This window comes from Chanodichthys erythropterus, chromosome 18 (genome assembly GCF_024489055.1).
Source record: "Chanodichthys erythropterus isolate Z2021 chromosome 18, ASM2448905v1, whole genome shotgun sequence".
In the NCBI taxonomy this organism is placed as follows: domain Eukaryota; kingdom Metazoa; phylum Chordata; class Actinopteri; order Cypriniformes; family Xenocyprididae; genus Chanodichthys; species Chanodichthys erythropterus.
In genome coordinates, this window is record NC_090238.1 from 29,577,760 (window position 1) to 29,603,942 (window position 26,183).

The 26,183-nt window shown below is 36.2% G+C and overlaps 1 protein-coding gene across 2 annotated transcripts in view; it reads right to left on the reverse strand.

Annotated features, from left to right (window-relative positions):
• The window catches only part of jmjd1ca (jumonji domain containing 1Ca), a 65,107-nt gene that overhangs the window by 23,654 nt on the left and 15,270 nt on the right, over positions 1-26,183 (reverse strand). For both annotated transcript variants that reach the window (XM_067366827.1, XM_067366826.1), the window contains exon 3: positions 8,280-8,393. In XM_067366827.1, coding sequence (XP_067222928.1) covers positions 8,280-8,393 — 114 coding nt within the window. The remainder of the gene's footprint in view (positions 1-8,279; positions 8,394-26,183) is intronic.

A 26,183-nucleotide genomic window follows, 5' to 3' on the forward strand; every position in this document is an offset into this window, starting at 1 on the left:
AGAAAGATTATAACTGGAGAGCAGAAAGCAAGAAAGAGAATAAACAACCTTGTTCTCCTTCCTATGGCGAGAACAGCCACACACACATATATCCAGAGAGAGATAGAGGATTAGAAATAGATGATGCCGAAACGTGCATCACTGAATTCAAATTTGAGAGAAGAGAGAGGAAGAGAGAGGGAAATGTGCATGTTATGAGAGAAGAGAGACAGAAAGACTTGATTGAGAGGGACAGAGAGAGAGAGGGTGATGAAGTAGATGAGATAATGACAAACAGAGGAGAGTGAGTGAGAGAGGAAGTATAGAGGTGCAGACTGACACACACAGAAAGAGTGCTCATAAAAATCAATGCAGGAGTCTGAAGACCTGTCCTTCAGTAAGAGAAGAACTGAGAGCGCGAGATCAGACACAGACAGAGAGAGAGAGAGAGAGAGAGAGAGAGAGAGGTGCCCTTTCCTCTTAAATAAGAAACCCTGAACTATATCACTGTCAAATGAACTGAAATATCTACAAGGCATCTTATGCTGTCTCTCGCTGTGTCGACAGCAACAATTGTGTGTGTTTGGGGCGAGATTTTCTGATCAATAGCAGACTGTTTGAAAACAATCATATTTTTCTAATTGTTGATGATAGTGGCACAAAAATTACAAACTTTAATTGAATGAGAGGATCATGTTGTAGTCCATATTACCAATGAAACTAGATTAAATGCACCATTATATAATATTGGTGTGAACACACTGTTCACACATGAAATCTTATTAATCCTATTTATTTTCTTAATGTCTCAAATTATTGTGAATAATTAGTGCATGTTAAAATAATAATAATAATAATAATAATAATATTTACCAATAACATGATAATTTTACATCCATCCCATCAAATCCCAATGAATAAAATTATTTATGCACACACTGTACAGAAAGTGTGGCTTTTATCAATAACTAATATTTAGTTTTATGTTATGACTGATAACTGATATGATTATGATATAAATCTATACTGTTTTGCCCTTTTTCCAATGTTTACACTTCAATTTAGAGTATTAAAGTTGGATAAATAGAGTTGGATATGTGGGATTACAAATTTAAGAATCTGTTTAAGATCTGCGGATCTTACATCCTGACCATTTGGCAGGACAAGCTTAAGATACAGCAGTGTCTTTGTCTCTATGATAATGTAAAGGTATGGGCGATACTGTCAGACTGATTGGATTAGCACCTATGCATTTGAATGACACATTTATGCTGATTAGATCATGGCTGGGAAATGTAGGGAATGATCTGATTCCTTACTGCATTTGCATCCTTTGTTTAGATTGTCCACACCTCTACTCTATGTATCCCTCCCCCTTGAATGTATATGAACTACCAAGTCACTGCCTTAGTTAGACTTTGGATGACCACAGCGACGCACAGCGTGTTTCTCAATAAAGAGTAACTTCTGCTTCAAGAGATCCCAAAGTCTCCTGGTCTATGCTTCTGAGATTTCCAACAGATAATATATCCAACTTTTATTTAATTCTACTGATCTATTGAGTGTAATAATCAATAGAGTAGAGTGGAATATACCAGCATTGACAGTCAATAAGAGCAAAAGAGGATAAATTAATAAATAAGAGAGTGAAAACTGAAACAAGGAAGGTGAGAAAAAACTAAAAAAACTAATGTGAATGTGTGTGAAAAACAGAGATGGAAAGCAGCTTTTCTTTTATACGCACTGAGTGAAGACTGTGTTTGCAAGTGTGTGTGTTTGTGTCTCTGTGTGTGTGTGTATATGTGTTTGTGTGTGTTCTTGTATACATGGTTTATGAGGACACTTCCTGTGTCCTCGTAAACCAAATGGCTTAAAAAAAAAACCAAACATACTAAATAGTATTTTTTTGAAATGCAAAAAATGCAGACAGTTTTCGGTGATGGGTAGGTTTAGGGGTAGGAGTAATGTAGGGGGATAAAATATACAGTTTGTACAGTATATGGAGAGTCCCCGTAAACCACATATACATGTGTATGATCCCTATGATAAAGGGACTAAATATCCCCACAAGGATGGTAAAAAACCTGATTTTTTTTGACATTGTGAGGACATTTCCGGTCCCCATGAGGAAAACAGCTTATATTAAATTATGTATTTTTTGAAAATGTAAAAAACGCATAATGTTTTCTGTAAGGGTTCTGTTAGGGTTAGGGTCAGAATGTAAAATTTGTACAGTATAAAATCATTATGTCCATGGAGACTTTTGTAAAACACTAAAACCCAACACGTGTGTGTATTCGTCTAGATTGAGGGTAGCTGACTCACAGCCCAGTGTCTCTCTCACCACAGCCTCAAAAGGGAAAGTGTTCCACAGAGCCTAATGGAAACCACTCTGCCTGCTTTTCCCTTCAGTAAACCTCTCCCCCTTCTCTCACTTACTTCAGTCTATCTCTGTCATACACAAGAACACACACTCACTCATGCAGGCAAACACACTGTTTGGAGCTTCCTAAAAACAGCTGCACTGTTCTCATTTCAGCGTAACAGGTCAACAGTGCTTAACCCTTCCTTCCACACACACACACACACACACACACACACACACACCCACCCCGTCTCATTACTCATCAACTCACATACTTTCTCACACACACACACGCCCCTTAACATGTACTAAGTAAAAACACAGCTTTGAGTTGTCAAGGAAACAGCAATAAATACACAGTGCTCCATCCATGCTCCATTTTCCCTGATAGATCTCTCTCACTCTTTCTCTCCACCTTTATCTCTTTCTGTCTGTGTCCTTCTCTCTCTCTCTGTCTCTCTCTCTCTCACAGGCTGCTCAGTAATTTACTCACGTCTTAGAGCTCAACATTCAGAGCTGTGGGTAATAGAGCAGTGGAGAGAAACACAGTATAGTAAGTAGAGCAAAGAGTAAAGTTGAACATAAAAAGGAACAGTATAGTGAAGTACAACAGAATAAAGTAGAACAGAATAGAATGAATACAGCAGCATCTAATAATACAGAACAGAGTACAAGTGGAAAAGAACAGCTTGGAGCACAGTCGATTAAAATAGAATAGCGTGTTGCACAGAATATAACAATAGAATACAGTCAAGGGCAGTAGAATAAAATACAACAGAACAGAAAAGGAAGGAAGAACTGAATATATAGACTAGAGTAGAATAGAACAGAGTAATAAAATAAGTGCATAAGAACAGAAAAGTACAGTAAAGTATATAGCATAGAATATAGTATAACAGAATAGTAAAATATAATAAACATATGCAGGCCAGGTGAGAATGGAGAACAGTACAATTAAACAAAATGAGACTGTAATGTACAGTAGAATGGAGAATAGTAGAGTGTAGTACCATAGAATGAAATAGAATAAAATAAAAATAATAGAGCAGAATGGTGTAGAGTAGAATAGATCAAACAGAATAAAAAAACAGAATAAAATAGAGTAAATAAAAGCAGAATAAATGAGCAGAGCTGAGTGGAGTTCAAGTAGGTACATACAACAAAAAAAGAATAGAACAGATAGAATTATCTGCATAGAATTAGAATGGACTTGAATAGAATAGAATAGAATAGAATAGAATAGAATAGAATAGAACAGAAAAATAGAATAAAGTGCACACAAACAGAACTGACAAAGAACAGAAGAATTAATTAGAACAGAGTAGAACAAAAGCAGAATAGAAAAGAACATAACAGAATAAAATATAGACTAGAAAAGAACAGAATTATTGAGCAGAGTTGAGTGGAGTTCAAGTAGGTATGTACAACAGAAAAGAATAGAACATAGGCGCACAAAATTAGAATGGACCTAAACAGAATAGTGAAGAACAGAATAGAATTAAGTGGCCAGAAACAGAACAGTGTAGAATATAACTGAGTACAGTGGAGTACAGTAGAAATAAATAGAACAGAGTAGAACAAAAAGAACAGAGCCAAGTGGAGTAGAGCAGAATTGGGAAGAACAGAACAGAATACAATAGAGTAAAAAAGAACAGAATTAATGAGCAGAGTTGAGTGGAGTTCAAGTAGGTATGTACAACAATAAAGAACAGAACATAGAATTAGAATGGACTTAAATAGAAAAGAATACAGTACAGTAGAATAGAATAGAATAAAGTGGCCAGAAACAAAACAGTGTAGAATATAAATGAGTACAGTAGAAATAAATAGAACAGTGTAGAACAAAAAGAACAGAGCCGAGTGGGGTATAGCAAAATAGATAAAATGGAGAGGAACAGAACAGAATACAATAGAGTAAAAAAAGAACAGAATAAACGAGCAGAGTTGAGTGGAGCTCAAGTAGGTATGTACAAAAATAGAATTTATTAACAGAAAAGAACACAACAGAACAATAGAATAAAGTGGACAAGAAAAGAAAAAAGTAGAATTCAATGAAGTACAGTGAAGTAGAGTAGAATTAACTAGAACAGAACAGAATAGAATGTGGGATCAGAGTAGAGTATGGTCGTGGTTTTGAGGCTGTTCCTCACAGAACTGCAGCATTCAGAACACATCAGTGTCATGCGCCAGTGCTTTACCCAGACACTCACTCTCTCTAATGCTTTCCCTCCCTCTGCCTTGTGTTTCTTTCTCACAGCCTCACAGTTCCCTCCACACACACACAGATGAAAGAGAGGGGGTCTCTCTTTTATCATCCATCCACAGGCATCAGAGACTAGCAGTGATGAAATGATGCAGTGGTGTGTGTGTGTGTGTGTTTCTTCACATCTCACAGTGAAAGTAAACAGTTTTACGCAGAGGACTACAGTCCTGTGTGTCACCATGTCTTCTCCTGCACTAAATTATATGATTGCTCCATGTGATTATGAAAAACAAACACAGCCTGCAGGAGTATTTAAAGGAGGAGGAGCATGTGTCTAGGGCTAATTACACACCCCTTACAAAAACACACACTCATACACTGCTGAATACACCATGAGAATACTCTCTAAAACACACTCTAAACCTAACATGTGTTACACACTAAGAAAAGTATTTAACCCCTTCTGCACACCCTGCAACTATCAAATCTAACATAAAAACATGACATTCCTGATAGAAGTTAGCAAAACAGTATTAAAGACATCATTAGTCCAGATTCTAACCATTAAGATATGTTGCAGTTTTCCAAACTTTCCAAAGCTGATGCAGTTTCTATATATAACTTTGTGGGAAAAACTTCTTCCTTCAGTGGTGGGTTTGTCTTTGCTAGTGCCCCCTTAGATTCTTTCAATTGAACCAATGTGACAGTATTTTAAATTTGACCCAACATATATTTAGATCTGAATAAATTTGCTTCAACATAAAACTCATTTTACATGCCAGGCAGTAAAATTAACTTTGACATGCAAAAAGATTTTTAGCATTAAATATTCTCATTTCTCAACCACAGGCAGCTGTACACTGACAGGCTCATTATTTCTATTAAATATACTACACATAATGTACATGTACAGTATCAGTCAAATAAATGTTCTTTTGAACTTTCTATTCATCAAAGAATCCTGAAAAAAAAAAAGTATCGCAGTTTCCACAAAAATATTAAGCAGCATATCCGTTTTAAACTGTGGTGGTGATTATAATAATAATAAAAAGAAGAAATGTCCTTTGAGCAGCAAATAAGCATATTTCTGAAGGATCATGTGAGTAATGATGCTGAAAATTCAGGTTTGTCATCACAGGAATAAATTACATTTTAAAATATATTAAAATAGAAAACAGTTACTTTAAATTGCAATAGTATTTCACAATATGCCTGTATTTTTGATCAAATAAATGAAGCCGTTGGTGAGAAACTTCTTTCAAAAAGATTTTAAAAATTATACTGAACTTTTGAAAGGTAGTGGACCACTATATTCTGAACAAATACTGCAAAATACTGACAATATTATATATAAACACTACAGAATATAGTCAAAGAACATCCTATTAAGCCCGGGACACACTTAACGATTGTAAGGCCGATTATGAATGTAAATTGATACTTATGACTGATCGAGCTCAAACGTGTCCAGTCAGAGCCAGTTGCGTTCAGTTGGTGTTCAGATTCCCTGTGTAAGTACAGTGGCATGAAAAAGTATGTGAACCCCTTGCAGAATCTGTGAAAATGAGAATTATTTTAATAAAATAAGAGGGATGATAAAAAATGCATGTTATTTTTTGTTTAGTACTGTCCTGAGTAAGATATTTTACATAAAAGATGTTTGCATTTAGTTCACAAGACAAAACAATAGCTGAATTTATTAAAATAACCCCATTCATAAGTATGTGAACCATTGATTCTCAATACTGTGTGTGGTTTTTTGTTTTGTGATGGTTGTTCATGAGTCTCTTGTTTGTCCTGAGCAGTTAAACTGAGCTCTGTTCTTCAGAAAAATCCTGCAGCTCCTGCAGATTCATCAGTTTTCAAGCATTTTTGCATATTTGAACCCTTTCCAGCAGTGACTGTATGATTTTGAGATCCATCTTTTCACACTGAGGACAATTGAAGGACTCAAACACAACTATTAAAAAAGGTTCAAACATTCACTGATGCTCCAGAAGGAAACACGATGCATTAAGAGTCGGGGTGTGAAAACTTTTGAACAGGATGAAGATGTCACAATCTTTCTAATTTTGTTTAAATATTGTATATTGTATTATATATTGTTTTTCATTTAGTACTGCCCTTCGTAGCAACAGAAGATACTTGCATGTTTCCCGGCAGAAAAATTAAGTACAATTTACCTTGATATTTGAATTCAAAAGTTTTCACCCCTCAGCTCTTAATGCATCGTGTTTCCTTCTGGAGCATCAGTGAATGTTTGAACCTTTTTTAATAGTTGTGTTTGAGTCCTTCAATTGTCCTCAGTGTGAAAAGATGGATCTCAAAATCATACAGTCACTGCTGGAAAGGGTTCAAATATGCAAAAATGCTTGAAAACTGATGAATCTGCAGGAGCTGGAGGATTTATCTGAAGAACAGAGCTCAGTTTAACTGCTCAGGACAAACAAGAGACTCATGAAAAACCATCACAAAACATAAAAACAGTCGTGGATCATCAGGTAACCACACACAGTATTGAGAATCAATGGTTCACATACTTATCAATGGGGTTATTTTAATAAATTCAGCTATTGTTTTGTCTCGTGAACTAAATGCAAACATCTTTTATGTAAAATATCTTACTCAGGACAGTGCTAAACAAAAAATAATTTTGTATTATCCCTCTTATTTTATTAAATAAATCTCATTTTCACAGATTCTGCAAGGGGTTCACATACATTTTCATGCAACTGTATGTAAATCTGCTTCAGTCGAAGGAAACAGTCTAGAATGTTTCAGCTAGTCGTTATGTGTGTCCCCGGCTTTAGATGATAAGCCTTAGTATCAATAATGTGCCATCTGATATGTGAGATTTTTTTGATTATTTATATAGAAATGTTATTATAGAAATCTACATTCCCATGTTTACATCATAATGCTATTTTCCAACAGTGTTATCCCTGGAAAGCTACATTAATTTGACTTTCAGTGATTTTGTGAATATAAATCTCATTATCAACAAGTTTTATCACTTTTTTTTTTCATTGCCATGAGATGAAATGGTAATTTGCAATTAAACAGTCTGTCTGGGACATACATTCCTAAAGGCGGTTTCACAAACGCTCACTGATGCTGGAACACATAGACTAATTAAACCAGTAATGACTGGGAAATGTCATCATACATCACACTGTTATGAGGAGGTCTAAGAGAGCAGCAACACAAATCTCATCTTCAGCAAAAAAGAAAAAGAAAAGTAACATCTAGAGCAAGAGAGAGAGACTCCGCATGGAGGTTTATTAAATATGATGGTGTTGACACAAAATTAAATTCACTCAATTTTTTTCAGCCTAAACTGAAGGGAGATGAGAAAAGGCTAAATAGATTCTTATTTCATGCTTGAAAATATAGCTGTACATATCATCATATTTTCATTCTTATTTTTCATATTGCAGTGATACTTCAGGTCCTTATAATGATATTTTATGAATGTGTTTCATTCATTCATGTCATAAAAGTCTTCATGACTAAGTCAATAGATCAAAAGCTCACGTCCCAGAATTGCAGTCACCCAAAGAGACAATGACTTGCCCTAAGAATGCTTTGTTCAAAACTTTATACATTTTAACAAACTTTTTTTAAATGTAGTGGCCTGTAATTTAATCACATGAAACAATGTATTAATCATACATACAATCAAACATACTTACACAAATGCAACAACAAAACATTAATAACTTGCGCACACACCTCAAATGGCTGGAGATCCTCTTTTTCCGTGTAGAACTCCAGCTGTCTGTCAGAGATGAACTCCACCACCGACAAGCCTCCCACGCATGACTGACCAATCAGAGGCCGGAATCTCTGTAAAGCAAAATATCACAACCATTCAGTCCACTTCATCAGAAGGCAAAGTTATCGCAAACTTTTTCAGAGTCTTGAACTCATGTGAGTGTTCACCATTTGAAACATTATGTTTATAAAATGTTTTAAAATATATATTTCAAGGTAAAAAAATGGTATTCTTTAGAAATTATGGATTCATAAATTTCATTAGGTTTTTTGGGAGTCACACCACATTTACAAAGGCTATGTTTACAGTGTAAGTCTAAATCCAATTATTTGTGTATCCGATTGGAATCTAATCTAAATTACTGACTGACTGTCCACATTGTAGATGCGATTTGTGTGTCCCATGTCGCTCTTTCATTTTCTGGAATATCTGCATTGGTTTCTATCGCAATGACACAAAACAACATTTTACATGGCATGAGAAAGTCACATAAACCACACAAAATCCAATCAGAGCAGTCAGACTGAAATGGATTTACAGAAATGCAATTTGAATAGGATTTCAAACCACTTGAAACAGTTTTGTAAACATTGCATTTCATGTGATTTTTTTGCCATTCACACTTGCTAAATCTGATCGGATTTCAATCTGATTTGCACGAAAAATCGGATTTGGAATGACAGTCTGAACATGGCCAAAAAGAGTCAAATTATCTGCTATTTTAAGAGTTTTTAAACTTGACACGGATACTTGGGGGTCTGCAGGTCCTCCCTATTTCCTATTTCCATCTTTTTATGCTTGTTTTTGCATGTTCATTGGACCACTGGACTTTTTTGGTTGCACAATGTAAGGTTAATCCAAGGGTCGGCAACCCAAAATGTTCAAAGAGCCATATTGGACCATAAAAACAAAAAACAAATCTGTCTGGAGCCACAAAAAAATTAAAAGCCTTATATAAGCCTTACACAGGATGTATATTAGCTATATTAGCCTACTATCAAAATGACTCAGTAGGCTACAAATACATAATGAGGTATTCCCGAGGTAAGTTATATATTTAAAATCTGCTGAAAGCTACAGAAAAAAAGAAGCAAATGGATCGGTGCAATTCACAGAAACAGCTGGACTCCAGCAGAGAAACGTGGATTTGCAGTTATCATTTTGTGTCAAATTGTTGGATTTTGAGGTAAAATTATTCCATTTATATTGTATTGTTATATATTATGTTGACGAATCATCTATTAAATATTTTCCATCTTATATTCTGCATATTTTTTTTTAAAAGAACAACGAGACACAAACCTTTACATTCAATCCTGTTTGTGCTAGGGGGGTTGGGGGGCATGCTCCCCCGAGAAAATTTTGATTTCCTTGGTGTACATATATGCATTTTAATACGTTTTAAGGCCAACAAATTAGATAACAATAGCTTTAAACCATGTCAACAAATGCATACATGCATGCACAGTTTTGAGGCAGCTTTAATCGCATGTTTGGTAATTTCATGACTTCATTTACAACAGAATAACGACGGTGCATGCCCGTAGTTTCTTCTGCGCTTTAGTTAAGCTATAATAAAGTAATATGCAGCGCGCGCCGGCGCATTTGCTCGAGCAATTCTTGGGTTCACGCTTCAAGCACAGTAGGCTATAGCCTAACGGCTGATTGGAGTTTTACTGACATAGCCTGACAACATCTCATCTGACCGCAGTTCACTGTTGAAGCTACCTCCTGCCATCACAGGAGCAAATTACATTTTGAAATATATTAAAATAGAAAACAATTCTTTTAAATTGTAATAATATTTCACAATATTTCTGTTTATACTGTATTTTAGATCAAATTAATGCAGCCTTGGTACGCATAAGAGAGTTTTCAAAAACATTTAAAAATCTTACACTGACAAAATTTTTGAACTCTATTTAATGCAATTTTAATTGCCATTTTTCAACAAAGATTTTTTTTTCTTCATAATATCAGGACAGTTGATCACCCTGACTCCACCACTCAAAAATAAAAAATAAAAATGACTTAAATAAAAAAAATAAATTGACCACAAAAACAAAATAAAAAAACCTCATGCACAAAAGTAAGCATGTTGAATGCTATACCGCAGGATTGACCCTATGTGTGTGTGTGTGCGTGTGTGTGTGTGTGTGTGTTTGTGAGAGAGAGAGCAAGTATCTTGTGAGAATTCAGTTAAACTCTCATTGATCAAGTCATACTCTCTATGCATGGTTTCTATTTATATAAATACTAGGCCAGCACACTCAAAGTTTCCATGTCTGGCGGTGTGTGTGTGTGTGTGTGTGTGTGTGTGTGTGTGTGTGTGTGTGCTTTTGTTTATATTACATTGTGGGGACCAAATGTCCCCATGATGTAATATAAACCTGAGTTCACCTACATCGTGGGGACCAGCCAGCGGTCCCCACAATGTAAATGGGTTTATAAATCATATAGAATGAGTTTTTGTGAAAAAGTAAAAGTTTGCACAGTTTCCTGTGAGGGTTAGGTTTAGGGGTAGGGGCAGGGTAGGGGGATAGAATGTACAGTTTGTTCAGTGTAAAATGCATTGAAGTCTATGGAAAGTCCCCACAATTCACAAAAACAAACATGTGTGTGTGTGTGTGTGTGTGTGTGTGTGTGTGTGTGTGTGTGTGTGTGTGTGTGTGTGTGTGTGTGTGTGTGTGTGTGTGTGTGTGTGTGTGTGTGTGTGTTCAAAGTGTAAGTCAATGTGTATTAGTCAATTTGTAATACAGTCAATTTGCAATACAACAATTTTCATCTCTCTGAGGTATGCTGAAGTGAAACCTAATCTAAATGTGGCCACAGTGTTATGGGATGTGCATGTGTGTGTGTATGTGTGTGTGGGTCAAGTTTTGCTTACATTGCAGGGATAAAATGTCCAGCCAGTGTGGAAAACAACTTAAACATAATAAATGTTCTAATGAAAATGCAAAATAGTGTATGTCCAAAGGACAGATAATATCATAAGCTCAGTATAAAAACAACAGAAGTCCCCAACATGAACGAAAAACATATATGTGTTTTTGCAGAAGCATTATGCACATGATGACTTCTGTGGAGCCAAACATCAATCAACCAAAACCTCAATTCACTGTGTACTGTGTGCCAGTCTGACTATGTGTGTGTGTGACTCATAAACCATGAGCTGGAGGGTAAGGGGACAAACAGAACGTGTGTGAGCTATTTTTAGACACTCTACTGTGTGCAGTGCACTCGCATACACTCTGTCGCACACACCCCTAACACGTTTACCGCACTGTGGTTTGAGACTCTGTTCTGTCAGTGAGGCATACAGAGAGAAAGGACAGTCAGGACAAATATTCTTTTGCAGAAACAGCATACCGACTTCACTAAGACACAAATCTGTGCACAATAAACACATTTAATGCATGTATGTACTAATAGCTAAACTAATACAATTCTGCTTCTAAAAATATATAAATAAATAGACTAATTTAAAATACTATACATAACAGAATAGGTAAAGTGATCGACCAGACTGATAATTGAACATTTTGTAAGAGTCGTCATTAGCCAGTTAATGGTCAGTTAGAAATCATCAACATTCAAACATTTTCTGTTTCCAAATATTGTTTTTGGAAGTACACTGAGGTTCAAAAGTTTTTGGGCAGTAAGACTGTTTTTAAAGAAATTTATGCTTTTTTCAGCAAGGACATAAAATTGATCAAAAGTGACAGTAAAAACATTTTCAACTGTTTTCAACATTGATTAGACCAAATCAGCATTTTAGAATGATTTCCGAAAGATCATGTGACACTGAAGACTGCAGTAATGATGCTGAAAACACAGGAATAAACTACATTTTTAAATATACTACAATAGAAAACATTTCTAATTGTAATATTTCACAATATTACTGTTGTACTGTATTTTTAAATCAAATAAATGCAGCCTTGATGACCATTTTTCAAAACATTAAAAAAAAAAAAAAACTTTTGAATGCTAGCATATTTTAAGCAAATATTATCAAATACATGTTAATTTACATTTCAACTGCATGTCTCATTTCCCTTCATTTATTTAAATATTTGTAATATATCAGCATATATTGCTAGTATATTGTCCTTCATCCATTCTTCGCAGCAGATATCAGTGTTGGCTATTAAAAACCCTTATCGGTGGATCGCTAATGAAAATCATTAATGTATTGAGTAAGGTGTCCATGCGAGAATAAACCAGTGTCTGGAGTGTGATAGCACAAAAGCTGCGGTTAGCCATAAAACGAAGTCCAATCTAGTCTAATCATAAACTTAAATGAGATCCACTCCACCTTCAGTTTCTTTTTTATTCAGTGTCTTCATGTCTGTTTAATAACTCAGACACCATTTCCTATCATGCTGGGAACTTTCCACTGACTATAATTTTTATAGTGAGCTAGTGATATTTTCTACCCCAACCCTAAATGTACCCCTTCACAGCATTTTCATTAAGTGTCTTTCATTATTGTTCCTGCCCCAATTGTGGTCTTTGAACCTGATCACTTGTCTAGTTACAAGACGTATTTGCTATATATTTTTCCAAATATGCATGAAGACCGCAAGTGTGTGTTGAACTTTTGATTACTTGACGGGACAAACTTGCAACATGTTGGTGTAAAAATGTTTTTTTTACAAAGTTGTTTAAATAAACATTTTGATTTTCAATACATTGCACTTTAAAATAAATATCTAAATGTCCAGTAATCCCAATGTAACAGGCAACACAATTTAATTGTGGTGCTTCTAAATATGTGATAAAAGCTGCTGCAAAAGTTTTACAAAATACAGATACCAATCTCTGCACCATTATAATATGCAACACTATGTTTTACTACCAAATTATATGTAATATCTAAATAATTTAACTTTGGAAAGTTTTCCTCAAGTTTCCTCATTTTGTGAGATTGGCGTTGTAAGATATAAATTCACATTGTGAGATATTAGAGGAACAGTACACCCAAAATATGAAAATTAAGTAATTTACTCACCCTCATGTCTTTCCAAACCTGTATGGTTTTCTTCTGCGGAACATATGATATTTTGAAGAAACAGTTTTGGTGACCATTAACTTTCATTGTATAGACAACCACTGAAAGATTTCTGTAAATATCATCTTAAATGTTCCACAGAAGAAAGAAAACCATAGAGGTTTGGAACGACATGAGGGTAAGTAAACAATGACAGAGTTTTCATTTTTGGGTGAACTTTCCCTTTAAGTCTCAGTTGCGAGAAATAAAGTCACAATTATGTGAAATAAGTCGATATTAGGGATGGCTCGAAACCACAACTTTGGCTTTGTTTACAGTACCACAATCTAATACCATAGTTCTGATATTAAATCGATACCACTGTGCATAATTTAACTCATTCTCACAAGTTTCGCATTTATAAAGCGAGAAATTACCACAGATGTTTATTAGCAAATTAATCAACACAGATTTTGACATCAAATCAGTCATTTTAAATCTTTCTTGTAATAAGTAATTTCACCATATTGAGAGATAAAAAGTTGGAACATTACAAAATAGAGTAGCAATTTTGGGAAACTAGGTTACCATCTTATTTTTGAACTCTGTAGAAGAAACTAGCTTCCATAAGTGTGTTTATGAAGCCATTTTCCCCGAGAGAACCATTGGCTGGGTGATTTCAGGTTTTACTGTCCTTGTGGGGACTTTTGGTCACCACGATGTAGAACCACGGACATCACATTCAACACAAGATAAAAATCTGGACCACAAATGCCCATGTGATCAAACTCTGGAAGCCTTTTTAACCATGATCACGCACACACCACTACTTTCCCCTCTCCCTCTGTCCTTTCATTTCTCTCTCTCTCTCTCTCACTCGAACACAATCTAGGTCACACACCTGCTGAAGCACGGCCATACACCCTCACTCTTGGCAGAGCACACAGTGTTGCCATGGTTTTTGTGTGTGTGTGTGTGTGTGTGTGTGTGTGTGTGTGGAACATTAAGACTTCATTAAGCCTTTAAAGCTGCTTGGGTCTGTCTCTACACATGCTTTGAGGGACAGAGAGTGTTTTTGTGTATGTGAGGGAATGCATGAGTGGCTATATTTGCATTTGAGACCAATTGTATTTTGTGTGAAGAAGGATACGTGTATGTAATTAGAAAAGTCTGCTCAGCACAAAGCCATATTTAGGAACACTTAATAAAACAGGTCAGAGTGCACACATGTCTGGTTCACTATCTTTGTAGGGACTCTCCATAGACGTAATGGTTTTTATACTGTACAAACTGTATATTCTATCCTCTTACACTAATCCTACCCCTCACAGAAATCTTTCTGCATTTTTACATTTCCAAAAAAAAAAAAAAAAGTGAGTTCTGTATGATTTATAAGCTGGTTTCCTCATGGGGACCCCAATTTAGGTCCCCATGGTGACAAGTCTCCATGAGTCAGTGTGCATTCAGGTTGAAGTCCCCACCGAGACAGAAAAACAAGAACACACACACACTCACACACAAATACACAAAGGGACAATCAAACACAAACAGGAGTCACTGCTGATTGAAAAAAAAAACAGAGATAAAACAGAAACAGTTAGACAGTAAATGTCATATCAGTCCACACCCACTGACAGAGAGACAGACAGAGAGAGAGAGAGAGACGCTGGGGGAATAACAGCAGTGTTAATCACTGACCCTTGGGCTATGACATACTGACACGTGTCTCACCACAGTAGCTGCTCTTTAACCCATGCAGGATCAATTTCAGCTTGACTCTCCTGTAAATAACATGTGTATATTCTGTACTGAACTTGTGTGAAGAAAAATCACATTAATACCCCAATACTCCATTACACGAATACAATTTAATGGAGAACAAATATAGGCTTTTGAGAAGTCTAGTCAGAGTTGACTTCTGAGAAATAACCCAGGAAACTCACGTCTCCTCGTGAGTTTCAGAAGAATAATGCCTCACACTGAGGTCACAAGCTAGACAGTTCAACTTTCAGTATTTCTCAAATCCTCTCAAGTCCATATTATCTATGCTGCCCACCTGAATTTCATAAGAGCAACCTATACGAGCAATATCATTGTCCTCTGGGGAAGTACCAGTGCTCGAGAGCTCCTAAATGTTTCACAGCGAGGCAGAAATTGTTTGAGTTGTCCTGCTTTGTTCTCTCTCTCTCTCTCTCTCTGGGTAAACGTGACCTTTCGTGTCTGTTTTTCCCCTTCTTGGCAGGGCTGCAGTCACAGAGCTTGTTCTGGATGAGGAACTGTCTCTGCTTTGAATTTCTGATGAAGAGATTCAGTTAATACTTTCTTTTAAGTGCTTGACTGCATCCAAACTGCTCTGATTTAGTGTGGAAATCCCACTCAAGCTGTCTTTCATGAGAAATATTTTATTATGGAAAGACTTTGATTCATGCTTACTATATTTATACTTTTCCAAGAGTTGTTTCTGCTAAAGAGAAACTTCAATGTCCCTTATATTCACATACATATATATATATATATATATATATATATATATATATATATATATAAAGTTTGTTTATGTGTATTGTGCTCTTTTATAGTTCAGATGACTTTGAATATGAATATTATCTCAGATATTTCTCTTAATATTCCTTAAAAGAACTGAAAGCAGATTATGAGTATAGTGCACAAATATTTTGATATTTTGAGAAAGTGAAAGTCTGCAGACTTTAGCTATGTGCTTAGGTAATTTTATCTGTTTTTTCTATTTAATATTTCTATTTAGCTTTAATTTATATTTATTTCAGTTTTAATACTTCAAGTTAAACATTTTATTGCAGTTATTGAAGTTTTTCATATAACATTTAAACAGTTTAAGTTTGTTAACAATAACAACACTGAAAAGGACCTCATTTATTTTGATGTTTCTATTTTCTTATATATTTTACTGTAATTTTAATTCTTGAAATTATATTAGAGAGAGTGCTGCTTTTGGGTAGAATTTGATAAAAATGTACCAGCTGTGTTAAGCTGCTATCATAGATCAGTTTTAGTCAGTCTTATTGCGTTTGTGTGGTTTACTGAGCTTCTGTTAGGTTGTTGAACTCACTTTAATTATCAGTTTATATTGCAACAGTGTGATAAGAATGACTGTGATCTGATAGATAACAGAAATATGACCACAAACTGAGCACTAGTTGACTTCCCTTTAAAGTTCAACCAGTAACATGACTGTGTCTCTCTGACATGGCATATCTGGGAAATAATGTACTATATATGTGTTTTGTGGTAATTAGTTTTAATGATGCTTATTGTCAGTATCATTAAACACACATTCCAAGAAACAAGAAAGTAAAGCCCACAAAAAATGATCAGGGAAGCTGAAATCCTGAGAATATAGTGTGATATGAGTGCTGACTCTCACACTTTGCTTCATGACAAATGCTCACACACAGAAAAACCAACAGTGAACAAAGCTTGTAGGCCTTAGAGATATCTCAAAGTGCACAAAGACGGGTGGTGAGGTTCTTACTCTTTTCTTTTTCCTCCTCTCGCTCTCTTGCTCTGTTTATGTGTGTGTGCGCATGTGTGTGTGTCAGAACCCTCTTTGTTTTGGCTCTCCAAGTGGCTGACACACAGCCAACAGCAAGACAGAGCCTCAGTGTGTATGTGAGAGAGAGCTAGACAGACACACAGGGAAAGAGAGAAAGTGTGTGTGACTGTGTGTGTGTGTGGTGGGTAAATTTACGTCCAGCTGAGTGAGTAATAGTGAATGCACTCCCACAGAAATGACTCTCTCTCCCACACACACACACACACCGGCGGTAAATATGTACACATAAAAAAAACAAATCTGCCAGCCATAAATAGAAAATATAAACATACATCATAGACGACCTTTGCTCTGCTCTACACACAAGCAAAACTAACACATACACACCAAACTTGTGGTAATGTACACACAAAAAAACAAATTTGCCAGCCATAAACAGAATGTTGTACATTAACTTTTCTGCTATACACTCATACTGCTTATTACTTCCACAAACACCAAATCACTTGCTTAACTGACGTTGCTAATGGCAGCCTGGATAGACATCCACAACTGCAATTCTGCTCTCTCTCTTTCTGTGTGTGTGTCCTGGAAAACCCTATACTGTGAGGACCAAATGTCCCCACAAAGATAGTAATACCAGTCATTTTTGCCCTGTTAGGGACATTTTTGGCCTCCATATGGAAAACAGCTTCTAAATCATACTAAGGGATGTTTTTTGAAAATATAAAAATGAAGAAAGTTTTCTGTGATGGGTAGAGTTAGGGAATAGAATATACAGTTTGTACAGTGTAAAAATTATTATGTCTATGGAAAGTCCCCATAAAACATGGAAACCCAACCTGTGTGGTGTGTGTTGTACTGTCCTTGTTTACTATTTCTTTTAGTGTGATTGACAAAACAGGAAAGAGGGACAGAGAAAGAGAGTCACTTTCAATTTAATGATCAATTGAGATAGCAATTTAGAGGCATCATCCCCCCCTCTCTCTCACACACACACAAACATGCACCGACATACTCCCACATAGTCACTTCCTGACTGAGTCACACAACTGATTAGTAATGTGTGTGTTGAATATGAATATTGTGTTACAGTAAGGGATGAAAATCATTAAAGGGTTCGTTCTTCTAATGGACAGACTGATACAACTGGCTGTAACTCTAAACAGAGTGAGCAACCTGGACAGGATTTCTGGGCATCATAAGCAGATTAACATTTGAACATTAAAACACACTTATGTTTTCCAGAACTGCTGATTCAAACACTCAATATTACAAACTTTCAAATATACTTATATATGTAAGAATAATCTGATTAATCAAAATGCTGCATCAAATATGCATACAATATGAACATTTAAATCCAACCAATGAATGAAACTATGATTTAAAATAATGGATTATTGGACTGAAGATTCAAATGCACTATGATGATGGCCCAAAATGGTGAATCAAACATACAGTATAATTGTTAAAACTAACAAATAACACAGAAAAATGCTGAATTAAATGTATAAAAGTACAATATAACATTTTCAAACTTACAATGACCAAAAATGTAGTTTTGGCAGGCAGCTCGCTGACAGAGAGAAAATATGACCAAATGTTTTTAAAAACGCACAAACAGGACAGGGCAGAGCGCAGGACAGAACAGGACGCCCATTAAGGACAAATGTGGATCCATCAGTTTTTTATTCACTGGTTTAACCAAATTTCACTAGATTCATTCCTGGAAACAGAGTGAATTTAGTTTGGTTTGTGAGGAACTTGAGATGTAATATGTCTTCTGTGGCTTTCCTGAATCTGCTGTGATTCATTAAAATGACATTTGGGAAAAACGAGCATGTGTGCGCAGCGCCACTGTTTGTGTGTCTATTTCCTCTGCACACACACTGAGTTTAAGCAATCACAGCACAAACAAACATCAGTGTGTGTGTGTGTGTGTGTGTGGTCCTGTCTCTTATTAAATAATGACATCATTGGCGCTGACTGGAGCTCATCACACACAGGCTTTATAATCTCTTAACTTGGATCTATTTAACCGCCTGCCATTACAGACAGCAGAATCATCAGATAGAGAGAGAGAAAGAGAGCACATGTGTGTGTGTCTAACACACAGCAGAGCACCGACACGTATGTAAACACTGCGGCAGGGTGAATGCGTGTGTGCGAGACGGAGAATTAGTGAGTGAGAGAAGAGAGAGAGAGAGCGAGCTCGTCTGGTGGTAGATGTCGACATGTGGTTAGACCGTTACAGGCACGGTGCCAAGAACAGACGAGGGGGTGGAGGGTCACACACACGTATACACACACATGCTAAATATAGAGTCCTGCTGAGGCTTCAATCTCACACACACATTGTGAGACGAGTACAAACACACAGACAACCAAGCATGAGATGAAACAGATAACAAAACGTAGAACAATATCGGTGCGTCAAAATCGCGTACTGAGTGTGTAGGTACTACATTTGAATTTGAATTTACTTTGCGATCGTTAAAAAGTACGCTCTATATAGTATGAATATGTGTAGTACGAATGTAATCCAGACATACTACATCGTCTATGTTGTCATTATCATGTGACCTACCTTCACCTCCATTCATAAATCCTCTCCCGTGGTCTCATGGGATAGTAAAGCGTACATCGAATGCACACTTCCGAATCTCGCCCACAGTAGGTCATCCGGGGACTTTTTGCCTACCGTTTTTCGAATATGTATTCGGACATAATACTCTATTTTAACGATCTAAGCACATTGTCTAAAGCGCACGGCGCAAGTGCACTTAGGGTCATATCCAAATCCACTTTTGCTTAACAACAGGAAAAAATGGTCGGCGCGCCTGGCGCATGGTCTAAAAGGGTGGCCCCTATTCTCTTAATGAGTAATGGGTGTGTTTTGGGCGCAACATGCAATAAACCAATCAGAGTGTCATCTTCCATTTCCTTTAAAAGCCAGTTGCACTTGCGCCATGGCGGATTCGCTACTTACATGGTGGAATTTGCAAGTGGAAAATTTGAAAGCCTCTCTAGCGAAGAAACAGATCTGCTCATATAATGATCTGTAATTATTGTAATCCTTTTATTTGGCATGTTTGTGTGCTGCTGCGTGTCCCTGTGTGTGTAATAAGCATTGTGCACTCACCTATTGTCCACTCACCATTGTCCACTCACGCATATTACTAACGCACTCTTTAAAAAATAATAAAAATATAGCGCCATTGACTTTAGACAAGGTTTTTGTTGGTCAATGGTGCGGCCTATTTCAGTTGCCTCAAAATAGCAACACGCCTACAATGCGCCTGAACACACCTTGCTTTTAGACCAGCATGCCCATGGGCGCACAAATGGGCACAAATGCATTTGCCATTTAAACAACATGGCGCAGGATGTAAAAATGATAACTGCGTCTGGCTGAAACTAGCAAAAAACACTTGTGTCGCACCTGGCGCCGCATTGCACCGGGTGTATGATAGGGCCCTAGATAGTGGGTAAGTATTTGATGTCGGATGCAGCTTATGATTCCCACGAGGTGGAAATCCAAATCGCAAATCTAGTCATTAAAACGTAATTTACTGAATAAAGGTGCGGTCACATTCGCGAAATTTTGCTTTAATTTTGCAGGCAAAACAGGTCCATTTTCCACTGTCAATAGTGTAGCGATGTATAAAGTACAAAAGTCACTTTAAAACCAAGCAGCATTCTGTTGGTCAGTGTGACAAATTCCGATGACCAACTTTAACACAAGTGGAATCTGCATGGGGAACTTTTTCGCCCTTTTTCACTAAACTCCAGATCGCACAGATTCCTATTGAAATGAGTGGATTTGCCTGCTATAACTCACAAAATATAGGTTAATGTGATGTGTAATATCATGGAATTTGACAAAATTTGGATGAATAAATAAAAAGTAGGAACATACGATTCAATAAAATTAAATTGCAAAACTGACTATGGTCTGTAATTATTAAACCGCAAAAAGAACTTTCAAGTCTACATGTTTTGCTTGTCTGTGAATACGTTTCATCTACTACTCAAACATGCATGCTGTTTTATGAATTCATTTGATTACAACAGTTTTTGATGATAAATTTGTAAAAGAATATAAAAAAACAAAACAGAATTTGTGAAAAAAATAAATAAAACTGATTTCATACACTGTAAAAAAAAATAATTGTAAATAAAACAGATTATTGGTGTAAATCCTACACCAATGTTTTTCAGTGTAAGGCCCCATATTAGTTAGAATTTTAGAATTTTTTAAATTTTTAAAGTTTAATGAATGTAATTGATTAGATATGCTTTTTGATTCTTAAAATTTAATAACACCATTACATTTTTCAAACGGAAATGGAAAACAAAGAATTTAGGAGAAAAAGATGGAATTTGGGAAAATTTCATAGGGCCCTAAAAATGGACGTGCATGCTTTCTCGTGCAGCTGTGTGTTACAAGTTCCATCTATGTAAAAAAGTTGGAAACATTCATATAGCGGAAAACCAACACCGATGAGAGAGAGAGACCCCAAACCCCCAGAGGAAATAAATTTCCTAGGACACACAGAGCCGTGCACACAGACGTGCGGTTGACCTGTTATTCTGCGAGGTCATGGAGTAATGTAAGCTCTGCAGCTGGTACATAAATATGACTTTGAGAGCAGAGTCCAAGGTAACTCGACACAACTCTACAGCTGTGTACAAACACACACACACACACACACACACACACACACACACACACACACACACACACACACACACACACCTAACTCTCTATTTGAACTGCATTCAGAGTGATGAAGTGTAGCAAGAAACAGGTTTCTCTGTTCTGTGCTCTGCTGGTCTCTGGGAAGATAGAGAGGGAATAAAATGGGGGGGAAACAATGAAAAGAACTGTCGGTCTCTCTCTCTCTCTCTCTCTCTCTCTCTTTCCCTCTCTTTTTTTCTCTCTCTCCCTGCTGAAATGATGGCACTGCTGTGCAACATCCCTTCGGAAATAAAGTAAAGCTGATGTCATACTCTCATGTGAAATGTGCACACATTCACATATATCGCAGAGGGAATGACGAATTGGCACTGAATACTAATATAGTTATAATGACTGTTATCTTTACAGTTATTGTTTTGTTGTGAATGGGCCTTACAACTATTCATTTAATGATTAGTATTATTTATACAAAAAATAATAATTAACACTAATTACTCATTTTAAAAGCATTAATATTTTTTACAAATATCATACTGATCCCAAACTAATATCATGACTTGGGTAATACCAGCCACTCATTAAGACCATCCAAGTTTACATTAGTAAGATTAGAAAAGATTCTTAATATTGCACTAATATTTTAAATCTTTATATCAATATACTTTTTACATTTATGCATTCATGCACATGATTTTCTAAATAGTTAATTTAATGAATAAGCAGTTTGTCTAAATAAGATGCAACTGAAACAATTACAATATTGTGATATATTGCAATGTATATTGTATTATAATGTAGTTTATGATACCCTAAAGGCCCCAATATACTTCAAACGAAGTTCTTTTTCGTTTTTCATTTAGGGGTAAAACGAAGTTCGAAATTTGGTTGAAATGACGTGCTGTGAAATGATTTTGTTCGAAATGACGTCACATCAGTTCGTTCTTCGATTTCATTTGACATATATCGGGGCCATAGTCAAAAAAGCAGCCTTATGAACAAGAGCGTGAACAATGCTGCATTTATTTTGTAGAGGTTAGCCTATCTTAACAGGAGTCATTTACAAAAGTTTTAAAGGTTAACAGCCATTTAACAGTAAAAGGAAAATGGTCAAATAAAAATAAATTACAACTTGCTGGCAGAAGAAATCCTGATTAACATTTTAAATGGACCTTGAGAAACAAACTGTTAAATCAATGTTAAATTCCCAACATGATTTTTGGTTCAATATCGACTTTCTTGTATCAAAGTAGTCATAATCACTCTCATTTCCCAGAATCCCCTCACTTCCCATTCCAGTAAAAACGCAGGTCTTTTTGTTTTCATAGTGTCAATAAAAAAGACCGTAAAGGTCAAAACATCTCTCAGCACCTACAAATATGTACGAATTCCCACACACACATAAAGACAAATACACACACATCAAAGTACAAACACATAAGCTTTTCCCCCTCCCGACATGTTCATCTTTCTCTCTCTCTCACACACACACACACATAAGAACTACATAAGCACTGTGTTAATGGTCTGTCTGACAGTAACACGCACACACTGACTGGCTTTCATCCCATGAGTGAGCGTCTGTCTCTTCCAGACTCTTATAATCTCTATTTCTCAGTCTGACAAGTACTCTGACATATATGCAGTGTTAATTTTCAACAAAAAAGGTTGGACAGTGATAGCGAAAGGAGGGTCAGGGAGATTATACTAGAAAAAGAGAGCTAAAGGGAGAAAAAGATGGTGTGTGTGTGTATGTGTGCAAATGTGGGTAGGTCACTGTGATCGAGCACGGCTGCTGACTCAGTGATATTCTACAGCAGAGAAAGTCACAAGCAGATCAGATCTGTGTGTGTGTGTGTGTGTGTGTGTGTGTGTGTGTGTGAGAGAGAGCGAGAGAGAGAGAGAGAGTGTGTGTGAGAGAGTAAAAAAAAAAGGAAACCAGAGTGTGTCTGTGGCTGTTATAACCTACAGGAAAATGTATTGCTCAGAGGTTCCTTTCATATTCTATGTGTTCTCAGTTTTCATTTCATTTAAGTTTCTACTAACAGAACAAATTACATTATTAAAAGACATGCATTGAGAGTATAGACTTATTATTGTTTGTTTGGTATGACTTTATATACCATTCAATGTTAAAGATATTACAGGTATATTTGTGGCACAATTTAAAGTGCCCCGTTATGCTTTTTCGAACATTACCTTTCATGGAGGGTATATTATAGCCGTTTGTTGAATGTAAAAGGTCTGCAATGTTTTAAAGATCAAAGTGCATGACACAAAGTTATTGTCTCCTAAAAGAAAGAATCGATTCTGAACTGCTAAAACGAGTCATCAGCAATTCCAGTCTTACTGTTACATACCTACTTAATGTAACATATTTGGGTTACACTTTATTTTAAGGTGTCATTGTTACAGTGTAATTATTATACATTTAAGTATAATCAAGTACTGGGTAATAATAATTAACTTCATGTACTTACTTTAGGGTTAAGGTTAGGATTAAGATGTGGTTTAAGTTAGATGCATATAATTAAGCACAATTTGTAGTAATTACTATAGTAACTACATGTTACCTTTGTAACAAAGGCACTGTAAAATAAAGTGCTACCCTAATTTTTAAAATCCAGTCTATGGTCTTCATTGGCTGCCTGCGAACATCCACTTGGACCCGCCCTCAAACATTGTAGTTGTAGCTGAGGCTGGAAAAGTTTGGTTTGTGTTGTCAACATTTTGAGAAGACACTGTTTTCTGTGCTGCAAATCCACTTTGCTGCACGTTGCACTGCAATTGATACGGGAAAAAAACGACAGTATCACTGTGTATCAAACACAGAGAATGATCTGGAGCTGAAATTCAGACATGGTAATTCATTTCCAACAAGCACTGTAAGCGGTTGACCAATCACAACAGACTGGGCCATATGACGAATCAGAGCAGAGTAGACTCTCAGAAAGGAGGGGGTTAGAAAGACTGAATCTTTGAACTAACCGTTTTCAGTCTCTTTGAGAAAAAAGGTGATGTGAAATTGAAACTCTTTTTGACGTTCAATGCATGTACTGTTGAAGACCTCCAAAACAAAATTAGGTTAAAGAAATTGATTCACCTTATGATTGCGACACACTGAAATTGGGTCACAAATTGATATAACTCCATTATTTTGGAATAACTCAATTATTTAGCAAAATATGCTTCATATAAATGTAACAGGAAGTAAAATAGGAAGAAAAAGTGAGAGGAGTAAAAAGGAGCACATGAAAAGGGAAAGAAAGATGTTAGTGTGTGTGTGTGTGGGCAGATAAATGAGAGGAGAGGAATCAGTAGAGGCTGTGTAAAATTGCTCTCTCTCCCTCTCAGATGTTGCTGCAGAAATACCTTACTATACTGACCACACTGACATATAAAAACACTCTGCCCAGCACACACACACACACACACTTGCACTCTTTTATCAAAGCTATAAACACACAGTGCTCTGAATGGTGGAAGGTCACACACATACACTTGTTCACTCTTATCTCTGCAGCACGTTGACCAAACAGAGCTCTGTTGCCACAGTTACCCACTCCAGGTAACACATGGTAACCCATAGTAAGACACAGTAAGCCACAGTGACGTGCTGTCATAAATGAGGTTACATAATGCGTGATTGTAGAGTATGAGCCCGTAGTGGCACAAATGACTGCTTTAACGGCTTTGATCTGCCGTCTGGAAGAAGAGGAAAGGGTTTTTTCTTTTTTTTTATCTTTATGACACAGATGGCAGCTAATGACTCAGTCTAACAGGACTCAGTTAGGACTTATAAAACACATCAGCCAGCAAGTCTCCAGCAGTGGATACAGCCATATGAAAACAAAAGCCAGTTCATTCATTCTTTGCTGAGTGACTTCATCAGCTTGATGTTCATAAACACACAGATTATCAGCATAATGTGTGATGTGAGAATATTGCAGCTGAAAGCAACATACAGACATTACCAACCACAGTTCGCTTTTGAACATGACGTTTGAGGGTAAATCAGCATTTCAAAGTGCTTCCCACACCATTTTTTAATGGCAATTAAACATGTCTTTCTATTGAGTTTTCAAGAGCAAATAATCTATGGGCCATTTGTTTTGATGATTCATTCAGAAAAGCTCACAAAATTTACCGGTCTGAATCCTTCTGATGAATCCTTTGCTAAATGAACTTCGTCAGAATAGTTACTGAATCATCATCTGACTCACTTATCTTTCTGCAAGTTATCATTACTGTCAGTAAAACTGAAAACAGTATCATTAATAAGTGAAATGTGTAGTTAAAAGTACACATTTGTATTTTGAAATATAATATATATATACAGTCGTGCTCAAAATTATTCATACCCATGGTAAATATGACCAAAGAAGGCTGTGAAAATAAATCTACATCGTTAATACTTTTGATCTTTTATTTAAAAAAATCTACAAAAATCCAACCTTTCATTGGAGAATAATAATTTTAAATGGGGGGGAAATCTCATTATGAAAGAAATGTTTTTCTCTAATACACACTGCTCACAATTAATCATACCCTTTTATTTAATACTTTTTGCAACCTCCTTTTCCCAAGATAAAGGCTCTGACTCTTCTTCTATAATGCCTGATGAGTTTGGAGAA